At 47.6% G+C, this 17,903-nt stretch overlaps 1 protein-coding gene across 14 annotated transcripts in view; it reads right to left on the reverse strand.

The window, feature by feature from the left end:
* LOC104338159 (poly(rC)-binding protein 3) overlaps window positions 1-17,903 on the reverse strand; it is a 548,717-nt gene that overhangs the window by 9,595 nt on the left and 521,219 nt on the right. For 8 of the 14 annotated variants that reach the window (XM_075416683.1, XM_075416689.1, XM_075416681.1 and 5 more), the window contains 2 exons: window positions 9,950-10,119; window positions 1,317-3,497 (listed from right to left, as the gene is read on the reverse strand). In XM_075416683.1, coding sequence (XP_075272798.1) covers window positions 3,149-3,497; window positions 9,950-10,119 — 519 coding nt within the window. In that variant the 3' untranslated portion in view covers window positions 1,317-3,148. The other 6 variants (XM_075416693.1, XM_075416692.1, XM_075416694.1 and 3 more) reach the window with 5 other exon arrangements.

Here is a 17,903-nt window from a genome sequence, read left to right on the forward strand (position 1 = left end):
AGCAGTCAAGGTGGGCGTACTGCCAGCGCCGCAGGCGGAGGGGTGGCCAGAGGGCAGCCAGAAGGGCTGCACGCAGCAACAGCCTGGGGCTGGCCCCTGCCTCTCGCTTTCGCGTGAAGAGGGAGTTCTGTCCCTCAGCAGCTCCGCAGGAGGAGCTGGGTGGCCCAGGCGGTGTCTCGGGGCTGGGTGAGCCCCTGAGACATGTCCCCCAGCCAGCCCTCCGCTCTGGTGTTTTAGTGGGAGTTGCGGTGCTCCTCCCTGCCACTGGCCTGGCGTCCTGGCCGGGCAGAGGGTGCTCTCCAGATGCCTCGCCGCTCAGCGGTGCTGCTGCGAGCGGGGAGACACGAGGGCTCTCAGCAATAAGGTGCTCAGGACCCGGGCTTGTTCTTGTCTTCCTGGTTTTCTTTCCCCAGTACCTGATCTTAAAATCAGCGTGGGAAAACATGAGAGACACAAACCAGTGGCTTCTTGGAGCAAGAAGCCGAATTCTGTCTTTTTCTATGCAGCGTGAGACGTTCTCCAAGAGCAACTTCGTTAAAAACCGAGTAAGGTTTTGCAGAAATACTGCTCGCTGTACTAATTACATCTAATTGTGAAAAGGCTCATCGTCCCTGACAACGGGCTGATGTCCTCCTGACGCTGCCAGCATGGCGCGGTCGTCGTTACACTCTTTCCCAATGAGCACTGGGGACCTTCAGCGTGATGATATGAACCTTTAATTATTAATGAAAACAAGCAATTTGTCTATGATCTGAGTTTGACAATCCATAAAATAGTGTTTCTCAAATGACAAATTAGCAATTTGGTTACAAAGAACAAAGTTTAAACAACACAACAGTTGTATGCACAAAGCTACCACGTCTTTTTTTTTTTTTTTTTAAATCAGGAAAAAAATTTATTTATAAAATGTCTCATTTAACTTACTGTCAAGTCTCTAGCTGAATACAGTGGTTTAGAACACTACCGGCCCATGCTTTTATACAGATTAGCTAAAGCATGAACATTGATGAAAATTAACCCCCAAAAAGAACTTTGCTTCATGTTATGAGCCACAACAGTGTTAAAACTGGAACAGTAATGAAAGCAACACAAGAGTTAGGAAGCACAGTTGCTTAAAGAGTAAAAGAAGTGTTTTCTTTTGATGTCTCAGAATAATAAGAAAGTTAGAAATGGCAGAAACTCCTCTGTAGATTAGTCCATAGAAAGCATTGTCTCATGGGGCTTTGGGAAAGTCCTGTCTGGTGGCTAATGCACTAGGGCATGGTGAGATACATTACAGAGCCCCCAGGCCAGTGACTTCTGAAGACAGCCTAAAATGTAGGAACAAAAACGAGGAAAAGAAAAGGAAAGGAAAAAAAAAAAAAGGCAAAAAAAAAGAAAAAAAAAATCTTCTCACTATTAAAAAAATAACAGTTGAGTACAACCAGCACAGAACAGCATTTCAACGCAGGCAAGTTTTCTCACACAGAGCTTGGTGGTTTGGTTTGTCTTTTTTTTTTTGAAACGTCAGTTATTGAAACGGTTACAGCAGTCCAGAACAATTTTACAGCAGTTTTCTAGAGCTGTTAAATAGCTGAGGTACCTTGACATTATTTCCAGTTTTTCCTTCATTATATACAAACAAAAAGAAAAAAGCGCCCAAACAAAAAAAAAAAAAAAAAAAAAAAGAACCAAAACCCCAAACAAGCAACAAAAGCGAGGGAAACCCCGCTTGGACGGGCGCAGACTGTGACAATGACGGTTCTACCAAGGGTTACAGCGACAAAACTCAGTGCGAGGGTACGACGGTGAGGAACAGCCCACAGAATACAGAAATGACACAAAATACTGCGAGAGTACTTAGCCCTGTACAATAACACACTTTTGAAATACCATGTTTTAAAAAGTATTGCATTTGCATCGTGTTTTTAGTTTATATTAAGATGCACTGAATACAAGTTCGATTGTTAAAGCTTTGTGTCCAAGGAGTGCAGAGTGGATGAACATGGCGGGCTAATGGGACTCTGGGTTTGGAAGTGGTGAGGAAAACAATATTGCATTACGGAGTTATGCAACAGAAATTAAAAAGAAGGTGGATGGACAAACAGAAAATGCGGTTAAAAACTAGTTCCAACAGCTAGCCACCAGCCATCACATCACCCAGCTCTCTTCGGTTCGGCTGCCGTGAGGGGTCTGGTTTTAGTTCACCTGAACACGGTGAAGTTCTTGTTAAAGGGCTGTTACCTGTCTGGGCAGCAGCCCTTGAACGCCCTGTGGTGAGCACTGGAGCTCACCCGCAGCTACCACCCCGTCCGGTGGCATGGTCAGGGCCGCGTTCAGCAGGAGCGGATTTAGAGAGACCCAGCAAAACCCGCTCGTTTTGGCTGAGCGCCGTACGTGGAGGGGGGGGTACCAGAGCGGGGGCTCTGCATGCCCGAGCTGTGCCCGCCGTGAGCACTTACAGAAACACGCACTTTGTCGGGATGTATGAAACATCCCCATGCAAAAACCCAGAGGAGCCTGCTCTACCTCCCTAAAGCCGAGTTCTTAAAATCCCGTTTTTCCAAGCCAGAGAAATACTTGTGGCGCCCGTTAAAAGAACGGAGCGGAAAGGCACGGGCGCCTGATATTTTTCGTCTCTCCTTGTCTTCCAATCGACTCAATTTGGGGTTTTTTTTCCCAGAGCAGAAAGCCTCCCTTGCTGCCCGTGGAAGCGCCTGAGGTTCGGTGCGCCCTGGCCGGGGAGCCGGCCCCATCACGGGCGGCAGAGCAGCAGCGGGGTGGGGGGGACCGGTGTTTTGAGGCAGGGGGAGGATTTCGGGGCCGCCAGCGATCACCAGCAGTGCCGGCTTCGCAGGCCCTAGCAATGGCGAGAGACCCACCAGCGGTGCCAGTTCGCGACGGCTCCGCGGCTGGAGGGGTGTCGGGGCTGCGCCGCACGCCGGGCAGCGCTGCCGGAGCGGGACCCGGCTGTTGGAACTAGTTGGTGGGTGGTGGCCGGGTGTTAGTCGTTATGGAGAGCGGAAGACGACTCGAGTCAGCAACAGTTAACACTAGCAATTGAACAGAAAAGCGAAAAAAAAAAAGATGCCGCATTGTTTCCTCGATAACTAGGATCTACCACAGACTCTCGGTAGAGCTGGCAAAGCTTGCACTGGGTCTCATCCCTTCAATATGGAGCAAACTTCTGGCGGTCAGATTTCTTAACCCCGCTCGTCGAAGGAATTTTGGCAGTGTAAGCGGACAAACTCCCCGTGGCCCCCGCGGCGGCCGCGGCATTTAGTGCCAGGAGCGGGACAGTTTTCATGCCAAGCAGACTGGAGACAGGAACGGCATAGTGGGTGGTTGGCAGAGTTGGTAGGGGAGGGGGGGTACTGACGGTGACGGCGGAGGCGGCCGCCAGCACGGCCATGGAGGTGGGGGTGGAGGTGGGGGTGGCGGGCTGAGAGAGGTTCATGTTGAGGTCAACAGGGGTCGTGACGGAAGCGGCCTGGGTGCTGACTTTAGCCATCTCTAAGCTGCAAACGAAGAGAGGAAGAGGAACAAACAGGTTGGGAGGGTCCAGCCAGGGTGGTGGGGCCGGGACGAGGAGGAGGAGGAGAGGGAGGGAGAGCAACCACGAAAGGTCAGGATTAGATCGGTGGACGAGGGGGACAGACGAGAGGGGAGGGAGGGGGGAGGGCAGAGAGAGAGAGAAAAAAAGGGAAAATGAGGGTCAAAGGAGGAACATGTTATGTGTTAAAGAAGAGAAATAACAAAAGGGTTTTTCATGATTTGATGGCGAAAACGTTTCTGAGGAGACTCTGGAGTTCTTTCCAACGTAAACAAAAACTAAAAAGAAAGGAAAAGAGGTCGGGGGAGGGTTGCTAGTTCATTTTAGGTATGAAAAAAGAAATCTAAGGAATGCAGGTAATGGCAAAAAGATGGGAAAAAACGAAACTTAAAAGAAAACTTAAAATAACTATGAGGTTTACTCCCCAGCACTGAAATGGTGAATTTCGCTTTTCAAAATGATGGTATTTTTGAAAGGGGGACGCGGGGGGTTTTGGTCATTTTTTCAAGTTGTCAATTTTGCGACATAAGCAATACCCTTGGTCAGTGCACTAGGATGAGAGGAGACTGAGCAATGATTTGCTGCTTCCGTCTAAGGCATAAAGTTTTGGGTTGTTTTTTTGTTTGTTTTTTTAACGAAATTATTTTTTTATTTCTTTCACTGCGAGGTCAATGTGCCTTTTTCATATAAAACCAGCCTGGTTAGCCAGTGTGTTCACTTCGGTTTGTACTTTCCCCACACTTATTTTTTTTTTTAAAAAAAACAACATATTCACGCAATCCAATTCTAAGGAAACTAGTAAAAAGAAAGACTGACAATCACCCCGGGCTCCACAGCAGCGGTATCCTTCCTGAGCTTGTGGCAGCGGTTACAGTGAGCGTAAAAGAGGTTACCGGCTGACAGGCACGGTGCTACACGGACACCACACGCACAGCGCCCGACGGACCCCGCCAGCACGAGAAAGCTCACGCTGACCCGAGCTCCGAGCCATGCGGCAGTGGCGGGCTCTTTGGAGGCTGGAGGCATCAAACCACCTTCGCTTTGGCGTCTGACTGCACCCAGTGGGCAGGCAAGATGAATTTGGCCCATGCACGTAGGCTTGTCTGTACATTTTTACACATTTAAATACAGTCATTCCAAAGACGCGTGGGGTTTTTTTTTCAGATGACAGAGTGTTTACCTACATAAATCCTCCCTTTGCTGCATGTTTCCTGCAGCTTGTGCACAGGCTTTTGGGTCAACGAACAACCTAAATACTAATTTCAGGATGCGTTTTGTGTGTGGCTGGCTGGGAGGTACGGCAGCCTAGCACATAAACAGCACTATGGGTTAGAAAATTTTTGCTAGCTACAGTTATACATGGATTAATTCCAAGTTTCAGGGTTTTCTTTGGTACCTACTAACTTGCCAGGCTCCTGGGCTTTCTCCTGAGGTGAGCTGAGGAGCTGCAGTAGCTTCTCCCTGCAAGAGCGCACCCCCAGCGAGCGGCTGGCCGGACGGGCAGAGGACCTGAATGGAGGAGGACCTGTCGCTCTCCTGTCAAGCCCCGTCAGCCCTGGGGGAAGCTTCCCAGCCCAGGGACCGTGCTGGTCCCCGTCGGCGGCAGGGGCTAGGCACGCAGGGTCAGAGAGCAGCCGCGGCCAGGCTGCAGGTTGGGAGGGGAGCGTGGCCATCCTGACCAGGGCTTGGGCGAGCATCGCTTCTCCTCGCCTCAGACTTGGCTGCGGCTTTGAGAGTAGTGGCCCCCCCGTCTGTTCACGGCCAGAGAAAGGCAACGGCTGCAAGGCCTGCTCACTTCGTGCAAGGGCGAGGATGCAAGCAACAGCCAGCTGAACAAGAGCCAGCAGTGTGCCCAGGTGGCCAAGGAGGCCAACGGCATCCTGGCTTGTCTCAGGAATGGTGTGGCCAGCAGGAGCAGGGAGGTGATTGTGCCGCTGTACTCGACACTGCTGAGGCTGTACCTCGAGTACTGTGTTCAGTTTTGGGCCCCTCACTACAAGAAGGACACTGAGGTGCTGGAGCGTGTCCAGAGAAGGGCAATGAGGCTGGTGAGGGGTCTGGAGAACAAGTCTTACGAGGAGCGGCTGAGGGAACTAGGGTTGTTCAGTCTGGAGAAGAGGAGGCTAAGGGGGGACTTTACTGCTCTCTACAACTACCTGAAAGGAGATGGTAGTGAGGCAGGTGTTAGTCTCTTCTCCCAAGTAATTAGCAATAGGACGAGAGGCAATGGCCTCAAGTTGTGTCAGGGGAGGTTTAGATTGGATATTAGGAAAAATTTCTTTACTGAAAGAGCAGTCGGGCATTGGAACAGGCTGCCCAGGGAAGTGGTGGAGTCACCATCCCTGGAGCTGTTCAAAAAACGTGTAGACGTGGCACTTCAGGACATGGCTCAGCAGGCATGGTGGTGTTGGGTGGATGGTTGGACTTGATGATCTTAGAGGTCCTTTCCAACCTTAATGATTCTATGTTTCTGTGAAATAGAGGATGGGGACATTGGACTAAAGCTCCCCAAAGAGCTGCTGCTGAAGGTGAGTCTGAAGGGTACCTGAAGCAGGTCTGTGCTGAGGAGAGGAGGGTGAAGGAGAGGGGGCATTGCTCGAGCACCCAGCTCCTCTCCTCCCTGCGAAAGAAAGAGGGCTCTTGGAGTATTAATGCCTTGTGGCTTTTGCCAGGAAGTTGGAAGGCACACGGCTTCTCTGAGGGGCTGAGAGGGGAGGAAGCCGAGTGCGTGAAAAGCAGACCCATTTGTGGGAGGTAAAGCTTTGGGTTTCCTAAAAAAACCCAAAGCTGGTGTTTATCTGTGGTGTTTATCTGTCGCCGTGGACGACCACCTCAGAATTTTTCTAACCCTCACAGCAGAGTTGTTATTTGCAGCAAGAAGAGCATCCTTGTGCTGCTAGCAGTGCTTACTCACACAGCGGGATTTACATCAAGAATACTGAATCAGCAGATCCAGCTCCAGTGTACATCCTTGGCTTGGGGTGTAGAGTTACATGGTGATACCCTGGTCGGTTTTGAAAACCTCACTTTATACGGTTGGATTTTTTCATATTTCTAGCTCAGTGATATTCTGGGAGGGAAGCTTACAAAAAGGTAACACAGGACTCAGTGTTTCATTGACTCCAGCTTTGCCTACCTTGCATTTACCAAAAACAAAAAAATCCTTACTGGTATGGGGGGTGTTTGAACCTGAGTTTTTTCCTGCACCAGCAGGGAGAATAGATCCCACAGGCTAAATGCTGGCGTTGTCACACTCCCTGTCCCTGGGGTACTCACAGAGGTACAATTAAAGCTCTAATCTGCCCTGCTTCACATTTATTACTGGTGGTAGCACATCAGGTGAAAGTACATCAGGTTATGTACAGCCATCCTGTGACAGCGGCCGTTTCCCAAACCAACTGTAAATGCAACAAAGTTGAATGTGAAAGCGGATGAGGCAGCCTTCACACAGAATTTCATGGCGCTCATTTTACACTGTCGCTTTGAAGAACGACACCTTATGAACATATACATTAATATATACATTGAAGGCTACATCCTGCATTACCCACAACTGGTGAGAGGAATAAAGCTCGAGGGTGGCTTTGGCGGTCCTGTTAGCTCGGTGAATGAACCTCTCATCAAAATGGCAGTAAAACAGTATCTTCAGGAAACTGCTCTTCAACAAGGAGAAAGTGCTGCTGGCTACAATTCATTTATAATCCAAAGTCAAATATTACACAGGAATCCTAAACTGCGGTTCATTCTTAATAAAAGCTAGAAGATGGAATTGGATAATGAAAATCCAGTTACTACAGTGGAGACCAGTTAAGAGACAGAAGACTTTACAGGAAAAAATGACACTTCTACTGCAAATGAGGTGGGACACATTCTACTCATACAGAGGTCAGCGCTTGGGTAATAAATACAGAATCAAAACAATACTTTGGAAAGATTTAAATCTCTGTCTGGATATTGTACCAATGTATTTCTATATCTATGATTTAGAGTATGTTACGTACATATTCAACACCAGATTGCAATAAAATTCTTAAAACGACAAATTATTCTATAGATGGCAACTTTGGTTGGAGGATGGTTTAAAGACACACACAGAACGTTTCAGGAATACAGCGGATAGACTTTTTTTTTTACATCCTGGGTTGCTGTGAGACATTGATTTATGCAGCAATACTGGCCCTGGAAACCAAATCCACAAGAATGACACATTTTGTGGGCCAGAGAAAAAAACAAATCCACTTTACCTGAATGCTTATATGGCTTTATTATTATTATTATTATTATTATTATTTTGACATAGCAGAATGTATCTTGGGTAGCCTAAGTAACGTGCTCTGCATTTCCTGCGTGCACAGGCTGTGCCAGCCGAGATCTGCCTCTCAAAAACATGCCCCAGCACCTAAACCCGAACTAGAGCAGCCCTCCTTCTTGCCTGAAAGTTTCTCAGTTCTTCCTCTGGTGTGACTGCAAGTTCACACTGCTGCTGTGGTGGCACCTAACTGGACAAGAATTTCTCTTGTGAAAGGAGACATCTGGCACAGCGTCACTTTTTAAAATGAAAAAGCCACCTTAATGTCCTAGGTTACCTTAGAGCTTAATTTATTATACATTACTTTAAGAGTCTTCATTTACAAATGAAGTCACTTTATCTAAATACAGTTTCAACACATGGTACATAATAATATATGATGGTTTCTTGTAGATGATGGTAACAAATGACTTCTAGCTAGAAATTCAGCAGGAAGAAAATATTTTGTTTCAGGTTGCACAGGGTATAGATAAGAGTATCCGTGGTATATGATTGCTGAGAAGTTCTCTTCTTTGCAAATTATGTTAAAAGATCTCATATATATCTCATTCCATCAAAAGAATCGTTAAACGGTAACAAACAGAAGTGTGAGAGTTCACAGGCTTTTCTAAAGTGAGTCAAGCAGAGGTTTGTTCACTAGAGTTTCTGTCTCTGGTGAGCAGCTCACTGCAATTCCAGTAAGAAGTGCATTATTTTATTTGCATGCTTTGGCTGTCTTGAAGATCTTAAATTGTTATCTTCTGAGATCCAGATGCATGCCATATGGTGTTTGTGCAACTAAAAATGAAGGGGTCTATTCTCGTCTCGATGTGTGGGGAATCCCTGAACACCAAGAGAAGAACATATCCTTAAGGGTTAAAGGAGGGAACACATTTTTATTTGATTACAGGGCTTACGGAAGTGACTTATATTTGCTACAAAGAATAGAAATCAAAAGAGCTGTAGCTTGTTTTAGGATTCTAGAAGCGGCTTATCTTAGGCTTCACAATGCTACCCCTCATATTATCTTTCCCTAGGTAACTACTTTCAAACTGAATTATAAAAAGTAATCTTTTCGTTTGCTGTAACACGGAGCTGCACAAACATCCTTTTCCTCCATTCAGACATTTACAGTTGTAAATTACAAGCGTTACAGCTTGCAGTGGTGCGCTACAGAGCGGGGCTGGAGAGGAGGTCGGACCATTGGAAGCTGCTATGACTACAGCCCCGCCATATAAATCACACACTTTCTACTACCTTAACAGCGAACATAGTTAAAAACAAAGCTTGAGTCATATCACAGTATTTTTTGGGGGGGGCAAAAATAACAGGGGAAAAATAAAAGCATGCAATAAAATACATAGATCCTCCCCCTCCCCACAATACATTGCCTTGGTCCACCATTTACAAGCAGATCTATGAGACAGCACTATATCCATTGCACTTTCTCCTCCAGAGAACTGCAAATAAAGGTGGTATCAATTTTAATATTTTTCTAAGTAATCACACTGAAACTGATAGAGACTTCAGCCATCGCAATGGCTTAGCTGAACAGCCAGTGCTTTCACTAATTCTGGCACCGAGAAGTGGAGAAGCGGACAGTCTCACCCCATCTCATTAGGGAATGATTTTTACAAATTTGTGATGCTGTCTCTGAAAAAATAAATCCTGTGCCTCTTTAGCAACCAAATGTCTGTTTAATACCATCTCTGAGTGGCAATTTCCAGTTAGTAAATTAAATCTGTTTTGCAATCTGTTTCACTATATTTGTCATTTAGGACAGTAAAATGGGTCTGTGAAAAGTGTTTTCTGCTAAAGAATTTACGATTGTTGTTTCATTTAATTTATCCGCCTGTATTTTAGGTGGATGCTAATGTGAGTATTCAGATTTTACAGCTTTTGTCATTCAACATGTACCTGGAATTGCACCAGATTAAGCTCCTTTCCGTATAAACCAACAGCAAACACAAGTTCTAAAGACACAGCCTTAACAAATCATTAGGAATTGAGTAATGCTGTGCAAAACGGACACTGCGAAGCAACCTGCTGGATCTATCCAAGACAGACATTTGCTGGAGAGCAGACAGAGCAATCTCACAGAAGCATTATCACTTGCAAAGCAAACTTACCTTGCATTAATGAGGTACTGTGCTAAGCTGATGTTTGCAGGGGATCCTGTGATGGTAACTTGTCGTTCTGCGGAGCCTTCTGTGGCATTAGCAATCTTGATCTGCGCTCCTGACATCTGCCTGATTTCATTTATCTTACTGCCTTGTCTGCCAATAATGCAGCCTATTAACTGGAGCGGGACAAAGACCGAGGTTAGTGCCACAGACAGAAGCAAAAAACCACTTCACTGCAGTTCGTAGCATTGCTAAAAACACGGTCACGAAAAGCTCAGTATCAAACCAAAAGATTTTTGCTGTGCTGTTTGCAAGGAACGACTAGCGCAGCAGCTCTGTGGTCATACGTCTCTACATCAAGTTTTGCTACGATGTGGTCACCAACTCCGTACCCGAATATTTAGCTGCCTGCCGTGGCGGAACGGGTCAGCGTGCCGCGGCGCCGGCAGAGACGAAAGGCAGCACAGCCTGATCTGGCCAAGCAGCGCAGCTGGCCGTTGGGCTGAGTGCCCGGAGCTGCAACTGAGTGACTAAAATCAGTGGGGTTTACAGCTCTGCCGCCCCAGGCAGCAGCACGCCGAGGAAGAGACTGAAATTCGTCTGCGCTCCTTTAGAGAAACTTACCAAAACTCGTATTTTGTGAACAAAACTGAGACTGAATTGTCTGTGTGTGTCTCTAGGTCCCTCCAATTTTGCATCGGTGTTATCTTCAATTAACAGTGTGTTAAAGGTTGCTTAAATGCTCTTGGTGGAGTCACAGGCTTTCGGACGCTGTGCGCCAGACCTCAGCAGCACACACAACTGCTGCAGCTGCAGCTGGGGTAAGGAGCCGGTCCAGAGGAGGCCGCAGAAATGGTCAGAGGGCTGGAGCACCTCTCCTACAGGGAAAGACCTAGAGAGTTGGGGCTGTTCAGCCTGGAGAAGAGAAGGCTGCAGGGAGACCTTATAGCAGCCTTCCAGTACCTGAAGGGGGCCTACAAGGAAGCCAGAGAGGGACTTTTTATGAGGGTGTGTAGTGATAGGACAAGGGGTAATGGCTCTAAACTGAAAGAGGGGAGATTTACACTAGATATGAAAAAGAAATTCTTTACTCTGAGGGTGGTGAGGCACTGGAACAGGTTGCCCAGAGAAGCTGCGGATGCCACCTCCCTGGCAGGGTTCAAGGCCAGGTTGGATGGACCTCTGAGCAACCTGGTCTAGTGGAAGGTGTCCCTGCTCACGGGAGTGGGGTTGGAACTAGATGATCTTTAAGGTCCCTTCCAACCCTTACCATTCTATGATTCTGTGATAGCTGTGTCAGGATATTGTCTCCTCCAGCACAGGGAGCACCCAAGAGCAAGTGGGCACCAAGCCAGCAGCTGAGCTGAGATGTTTTGGCTTCTGTAAGGGTGAGGAGGGGGACTTTTGTTTTGTGTTAAGGACGGACAGGTGCTGAGAAGCTCAGCCACAGCCAGAATGGGTAGAAAATGGAAACTTTGCTCTACAGGCCTGTTGACACTGGGATGATGCTGCCAGTTTGGCAGAAGGACACGCCAAGATGCAGAGATTGCCTTCCCCTCACACCCTTCCCGCTGCCTCAGGCCCTGACGTTACCCTTTCTGGTACCTTCCCAGAAACAGATTCACATTGCCCAGACATTTTATCAGAAGAAGAAAAAAACCATGCAACGCAATCCTTGCTTCATGCTCAGGGACAGGCAGAAAGCCAAAGCAAGTACCCGGGTAGCCGAAACAGAGTCCAAGCTCAAGAGCAGCACCCATGAGGTGGAAAAACGGGGTTTCAGGAAATGTGCACAGGATTTCTCATCCTGTTCAAAAGGGAGGGCCTCGCTGAGCTCCCTGTCCTTATCCGTAGAGGTCTTAGTGTGTGACTACACGTGCCGGTGCGGAGGACCTACGTGAGCTCCACCAGGAAGCCTCCAGCCTGTCTCTGTATGTGCCTGCATATGCGAGCTGGTAGCAGCGCAGGGATCCCTAAGCGTCCTCTTCCTACACCTCGGTCTCACTGGCCTCCGTGGTCCACGGGTAGAAGCAGGAGAGAAGAGCACCCACAACACAGGTGGTAGCACCACAGCCAGTGGTGGGGTTTGGTTTCTACCAGAGTATGCCATCAGTGCAAGGAAAGCAAAGGCAGTCCCACCAGAGCATCGTTGTACAGCAAAGCTGGCAGCACTAGATCCACTTTTATCTGTTAAAACCTGGTGACGGACTTCCATAATTTTGTTCCCATGAATCATTTGCATGTCATACTGTAGCTATAATTTACCCAAATCTGGTCAGAAGCATTCACTACTGCAGAAGCAGAATGGAGCACAAAGCAGGGAAAAACCTTGGGTTGCCTTTACTTGACTGCTATCCAGAGTTGTTCCCCCAGATATCAAGTGGCTTGAAATGGCCAACAGCAGTGGAGGCTGTCAGTATCTCCTTTTGCCACAACCAGCACCTAATCATTTTTGCGATGATAATCTTCAAGCGACTGGTCAAGAATCTGTCTGTTGCTACTGATGATCTCATGGAGCAGCGACCAGGATTTAGGCTCTATGAAGCAGATGTTACGGTGCCCGTCATGTCTTCAGATTCCTCTGATACATCTCAACTGATGTGAAGATCTGAATATGCTTCTGGTTGCTTTAACAATTATGTCTGAATTCTCAACAGGAAAATGTAGACTGCACATACTCCCTCAGTCTGTCCGAAGCAGAGGAGTGGAAACCTCATAAAATTACTTGGTGTAAAAACCATGCAAAAAATACACAAAAATGTATTATTTACAAGAATTTCAAGCAGTCCAGTTCACAGATGTGGCTGTCACTGTGGCATTCAAAACAGAGGAACTGCATGGGACCGCTGGTTCTTCAGGCACGTTGGGAGACTCAGCCTTCCATGTCTGGTTCACCAGCTCTGAGAAGGCACTTGCCAGGTCACTCAGGCTGTGCTGGGCCACTTCCATGTTCTGGGGATCCTCCAGCAAGGCTTGTAACCCAGCTGGCTCACCACAAAGAATTTTCAGTCTCCTAGCTGACTCTGAGCTGAATAGTGAGGATTCAGTCCAAGGACTCAATTCAAGGATTATAGGTGCTGCATTATTTTTTATGCTCACCTGCTTGCCCAAAATACAGTGAGCCTTACTCTCATGGAATAAATCAAGAGGAAATACTCCACAAAACAAGCAATATAGCTGACCCATGCAAGAGAGGAGCCAAACCCACTATAGACTATACCAAGGCTACTATGCACTATACTATAATATGTATACTATAAATATATATGTATAATCACAGAATCACAGAATCACAGAATGTTCAGGGTTGGAAGGGACCTCTGTGGGTCATCTAGTCCAACCCCTCTGCCGAAGCAGGGTCACCTACAGCAGGCTGCACAGGACCTTCTCCAGGTGGGTCTTGAATATCTCCAGAGAAGAAGACTCCACAACCTCCCTGGGCAGCCTGTTCCAGGGCTCCGTCACCCTCAGAGGGAAGAAGTTCTTCCTCATGTTCAGACGGAACTTCCTGTGCTTCAGTTTGTGCCCATTGCCCCTTGTCCTGTCGCTGGGCACCACTGAAAAGAGCTTGGCCCCATCCTCCTGACACCCACCCTTCAGATATTTATAAGCATTTATTAGGTCCCCTCGCAGCCTTCTCTTCTTCAGGCTGAACAAGCCCAGCTCCCTCAGCCACTCCTCATAGGAGAGATGCTCCAGTCCCCTCACCATCCTTGTAGCCCTCCGCTGGACTCTCCCCAGTAGCTCTTCATCTTTCTTGAACTGGGGGGCCCAGAACTGGACACAGTAGTCCAGATGGGGCCTCACTAGGGCAGAGTAGAGGGGAAGGAGAACCTCCCTCGACCTGCTGCCCACACTCCTCGATGCATCCCAGGATCCCATTGGCCTTCTTGGCAGCCAGGGCACACTGCTGGCTCATGGTCAACCTGTCGTCCACCAGGACACCCAGGTCCCTCTCCACAGAGCTGCTCTCCAGCAGGTCCACCCCAAGCCTGTACTGGTGCATGGGTTTGTTCCTCCCCACGTGCAGGACCCTGCATTTGCCTTTGTTGAACCTCATCAGGTTCCTCTCTGCCCAGCTTTCCAGCCTGTCCAGGTCACGCTGAATGGCAGCAAAGCCTTCTGGTGTATCTACCACTCCTCCCAGTTTGGTGTCATCAGCAAATTTGTTGAGGGTACATTCTAACTCTTCATCCAGGTCATTGATGAAGTTAAACAAGGCTGGGCCCAGTACTGACCCCTGGGGGACACCACTAGTTACCAGCCTCTAACTAGACTCAGCACCGCTGATGACAACCCTCTGAGTTCTGCCATTCAGCCAGTTATCAATCCACCTCAATAATATATATAATATATAATATACACATATGTACATACAAACACAGATAATATATGCATATATATTTTAACTCTCTCCAGACTTGAGTGGAGCAGCTCAGATCAGTTGTGCACCTAGCCCAGCAACCTGTCTCCGACTGTGGCAGTAGCTTACAAAACACAAGGATAAAAACAGCATGAGATATAAAACAAAGTTTCCACTGGTATCCCAAACTTCCACCTAAGGCTTACAAGCTACCTGAGCAGCAACTGGCATCTCTGCCTTTATGCTCGATAGTCCATGTGTCTGACAATTTCTTTTTGAGCCCGTTTCTCCTCCTGCTGCCCAAGGTGGGCCACTGCAGTGACCTGCAGAGCTTGCTCGTGTGTTCTGTGTCAGTATCACCATTTGTCTGTACACCTCAAATTTCCAGCTGATGTCCCCTCCTTCTTGGACTGTGAGCACAAGGGAAAAGCTGCTCCCTTTTCACTTTCTCGACACCACTTCTGATCTGTCTTCCCTGACCTCAGTGTACCCTGTTCTCCCCATGCCAAAAAAACCCCAAACAAACCAACCCTAAAACATGGATTCTGCTTTTTGCCTTTTTCTAGTTTTACTCTGTCCTTCAGTAAAGTTCTGCTGGTACCGATGTAAACAGGACTGGATCAGGAGTCTGGCCTCTTAAAGGGTGGGACTGGAAAGTCTTCTGTGATTCCTCCCGCCCCAAACTCTTCATGCTCATAGTTTCTCCCAAAACACTATGCTATCTCTGGTTCAGGTACTTAATTTGTTTTTTCCTTCCCCATAATACTAAATATGAATGCTAAATATGGCAAAGTGCAGAGAGTGGTGGTGAATGGAGTCAAACCCAGCTGGTGGCCAGTCACAAGTGGTGTCCCCCAGGGCTCAGTTTTGGGTCCAGACTTATTTAACATCTGTATCAATGATCTCGATGTGGGGATTGAGTGCTCTCTCAGTAAGTTTGCAGATGACACCAAGCTGGGTGGGACTGCTGATCTGCTTGAAGGTAGGAAGGCTCTGCAGAGGGATCCGGACAGACTGGATCAATAGGCTGAGGCTCACTGGACGAGGTTCAACCAGGCCAAGTGCCAGATCCTGCACTTGGGTCACAACAACCCCATGCAATGCTACAGGCTAGGGGAAGAGTGGCTGGAAAGCTGCCCTGTGGGAAAGGAGCTGGGGGTGCTGGTTGACAGCCAGTTGAACATGAGCCAGCAGTATGCCCAGGTGGCCAAGAAGGCCAATGGCATCCTGGCTTGTATCGGGAACAGTGTGGCCAGCAGGAGCAGCAAGGGGATCGTGCCCCTGTACTCCGCGCTGCTGAGGCCACACCTCAAGTACTGTGTTCAGTTTTGGGCCCCTCAGTTCCCCCTACAAGAAGGACACTGAGGTGCTGGAGCGTGTCCAGAGAAGGGCAATGAAGCTGATGAAGGGTCTGGAGAACAAGTCTAACGAGGAGCGACTGAAGGAACTGGGGCTGTTTAGTCTGGAGAAGAGGAGGCCCAGGGGAAGACCTTATTGCTCTCTACAACTACCTGAAAGGAGGTTGTAGTGAGGCAGGTGTTGGTCTCTTCTCCCAGGTTACCTAGTGATAGGACGAGAGGCAATGGCCTCAAGTTGCGCCAGGGGAGGTTTAGATTGGATATTAGGAAAAATTTCTTTACTGAAAGAGCAGTCGGGCATTGGAACAGGCTGCCCAGGGAAGTGGTGGAGTCACCATCCCTGGAGGGGTTCAAAAAACGTGTAGACGTGGCACTTCAGGACATGGCTCAGCAGGCATGGTGGTGTTGGGTGGATGGTTGGACTTGATGATCTTAGAGGTCCTTTCCAACCTATGATTCTATGATTCTATGAATATATACATATTTGTTTCCCATAATGTGTAAGTCACTGACAGAACCTAATAATAGCAGCTTTCTGCTGGGTGATTCCTACAAGTTTGTTCCTCTGTGTCCATCACACTGCATCACTTCTGTGCAGCACTGGGAGCAAATTAGACTTTCAGTTTTTGTTCTGTTATCCAAGTTCAATGCTGCAGAGTATTGCTTGTCATGGGAAGTGGCATGGAGCTCACTCTCTTTTTAAATACTGGTAAAAAAAATCAGATTCCTTTCTTATAATGAATGTAGTGCTGGTAAAAAGGGCCAAGGAAATAGCCTCTGCAACTTGCTGCCTGGAGCAGAGGGGCTGACCACACCTGTCCACAGGTACATGTGGTTCTTCTTGGTTCCCTGCTGCCAATCCAGAGCAGGTCCATTGTCTTGGGCAAAGCCTCTGCATTAGCTGAACAAGCAGGTGCTCATCATGAAGGAGACTCTTCAATTGTTTTTTATAAAGATACAGGCTTTCCTAGTTCCAGGTTTGTGTTGTTTTTTTTTTAATTAGCAATGCTGTGGCAGAGTACTCTATAGGGAGATATAATCTCCTGAGGTATGATTACAGTTCTTTACAGACTTACTGCAGGGCCTGGACAGAGATGCTTAAACACTCTGTGCATCTTAAAAAACAATAATAACAATTAATAATAATTAATAATAATAATAATAATCAACAACTTCACTTTCCTTGCCAGGATAATGCAAAATCCGGACTATAATAATTTCACAGGCTTTGCAAGAAGGCATATAGAAAACTCAGAAAACATGTTTATTAGTGAGCCTTCTTATTGCTTGTTTTGTAACCCAAATGACTGCAGATTTGTACGCATTTCAATTTGTTGAGGGCCCAACACCACCTCCCATCCTGTTCCCTAAAGTGAGCAGTGGGTGGTTCTGAGGGGGGTGGGGGTGTTACTTTTAATGCGGAATAGTGCCTTGTCCCACAAATGATCTCACTTTGCTTCTGATGGATATTAAGTCTGCAAAATCTTTCTGCTGATTCTTGAGCTCATCTCGACAGGTCTGCTTGGGGAATCAAATGCCATTTTCTTAGATTAAGGGAAGACAAAAATCAGGCCATGTGCATACATATAAAAATGATAAAAAACACTTTGTTTGATAACACATCCCCTTAAACATAGCTAATTGACAGAATCTGGTTAATTCTGTACTTTTGCTTTGGGTATTATTTCTCTGTTACATGGGAGGCTCTCAGCAGTAAGGTAAATTTATTGAGGTTGAATCCACAGGTCCCCCCTTGCCTTCAGTAGAAGTGCTTTGACTTCCACTGCTGCAGGACCTTTCCCAGCACATCTGGTGCGGAGTATTAGTCTTTGCCTAACCGCTGCTTGTAAACCCTCTCATACAACTAGGAAGTTTCTGAGCCAGGGATGGATTTAGCCAGCAGCTTAGTTTTATAAGAACAGGGCACTTGTTGCCAGGGTTTTTCTGGAAGAGGGATTTCCCGATCTGGGGCTGTAGGGAGGGTGAGGTGTACTTTTCCTATAACGTGTAGGTGGTGGGTGGCCTTGCTGGAAGTCACAGCTAGGGTCGGATGCTGCCCTTATCTTCTTAAGGGCTTGCGCCGATCCTTCCCCTGCAGGCGATGGACTGGGGATCTGCAAAGATGAGAGCTCAGTCTTCCCACTGACTTCCCCACCACGGACCTCCTTGGAGCACCACGTGGACCCGATGCTGGATTTCACCGTGGGCTGCTCCAAGAGCATTTTGCACATGTGGATCC

This window comes from Opisthocomus hoazin, chromosome 3 (assembly GCF_030867145.1).
Source record: "Opisthocomus hoazin isolate bOpiHoa1 chromosome 3, bOpiHoa1.hap1, whole genome shotgun sequence".
Lineage (NCBI taxonomy): Eukaryota > Metazoa > Chordata > Aves > Opisthocomiformes > Opisthocomidae > Opisthocomus > Opisthocomus hoazin.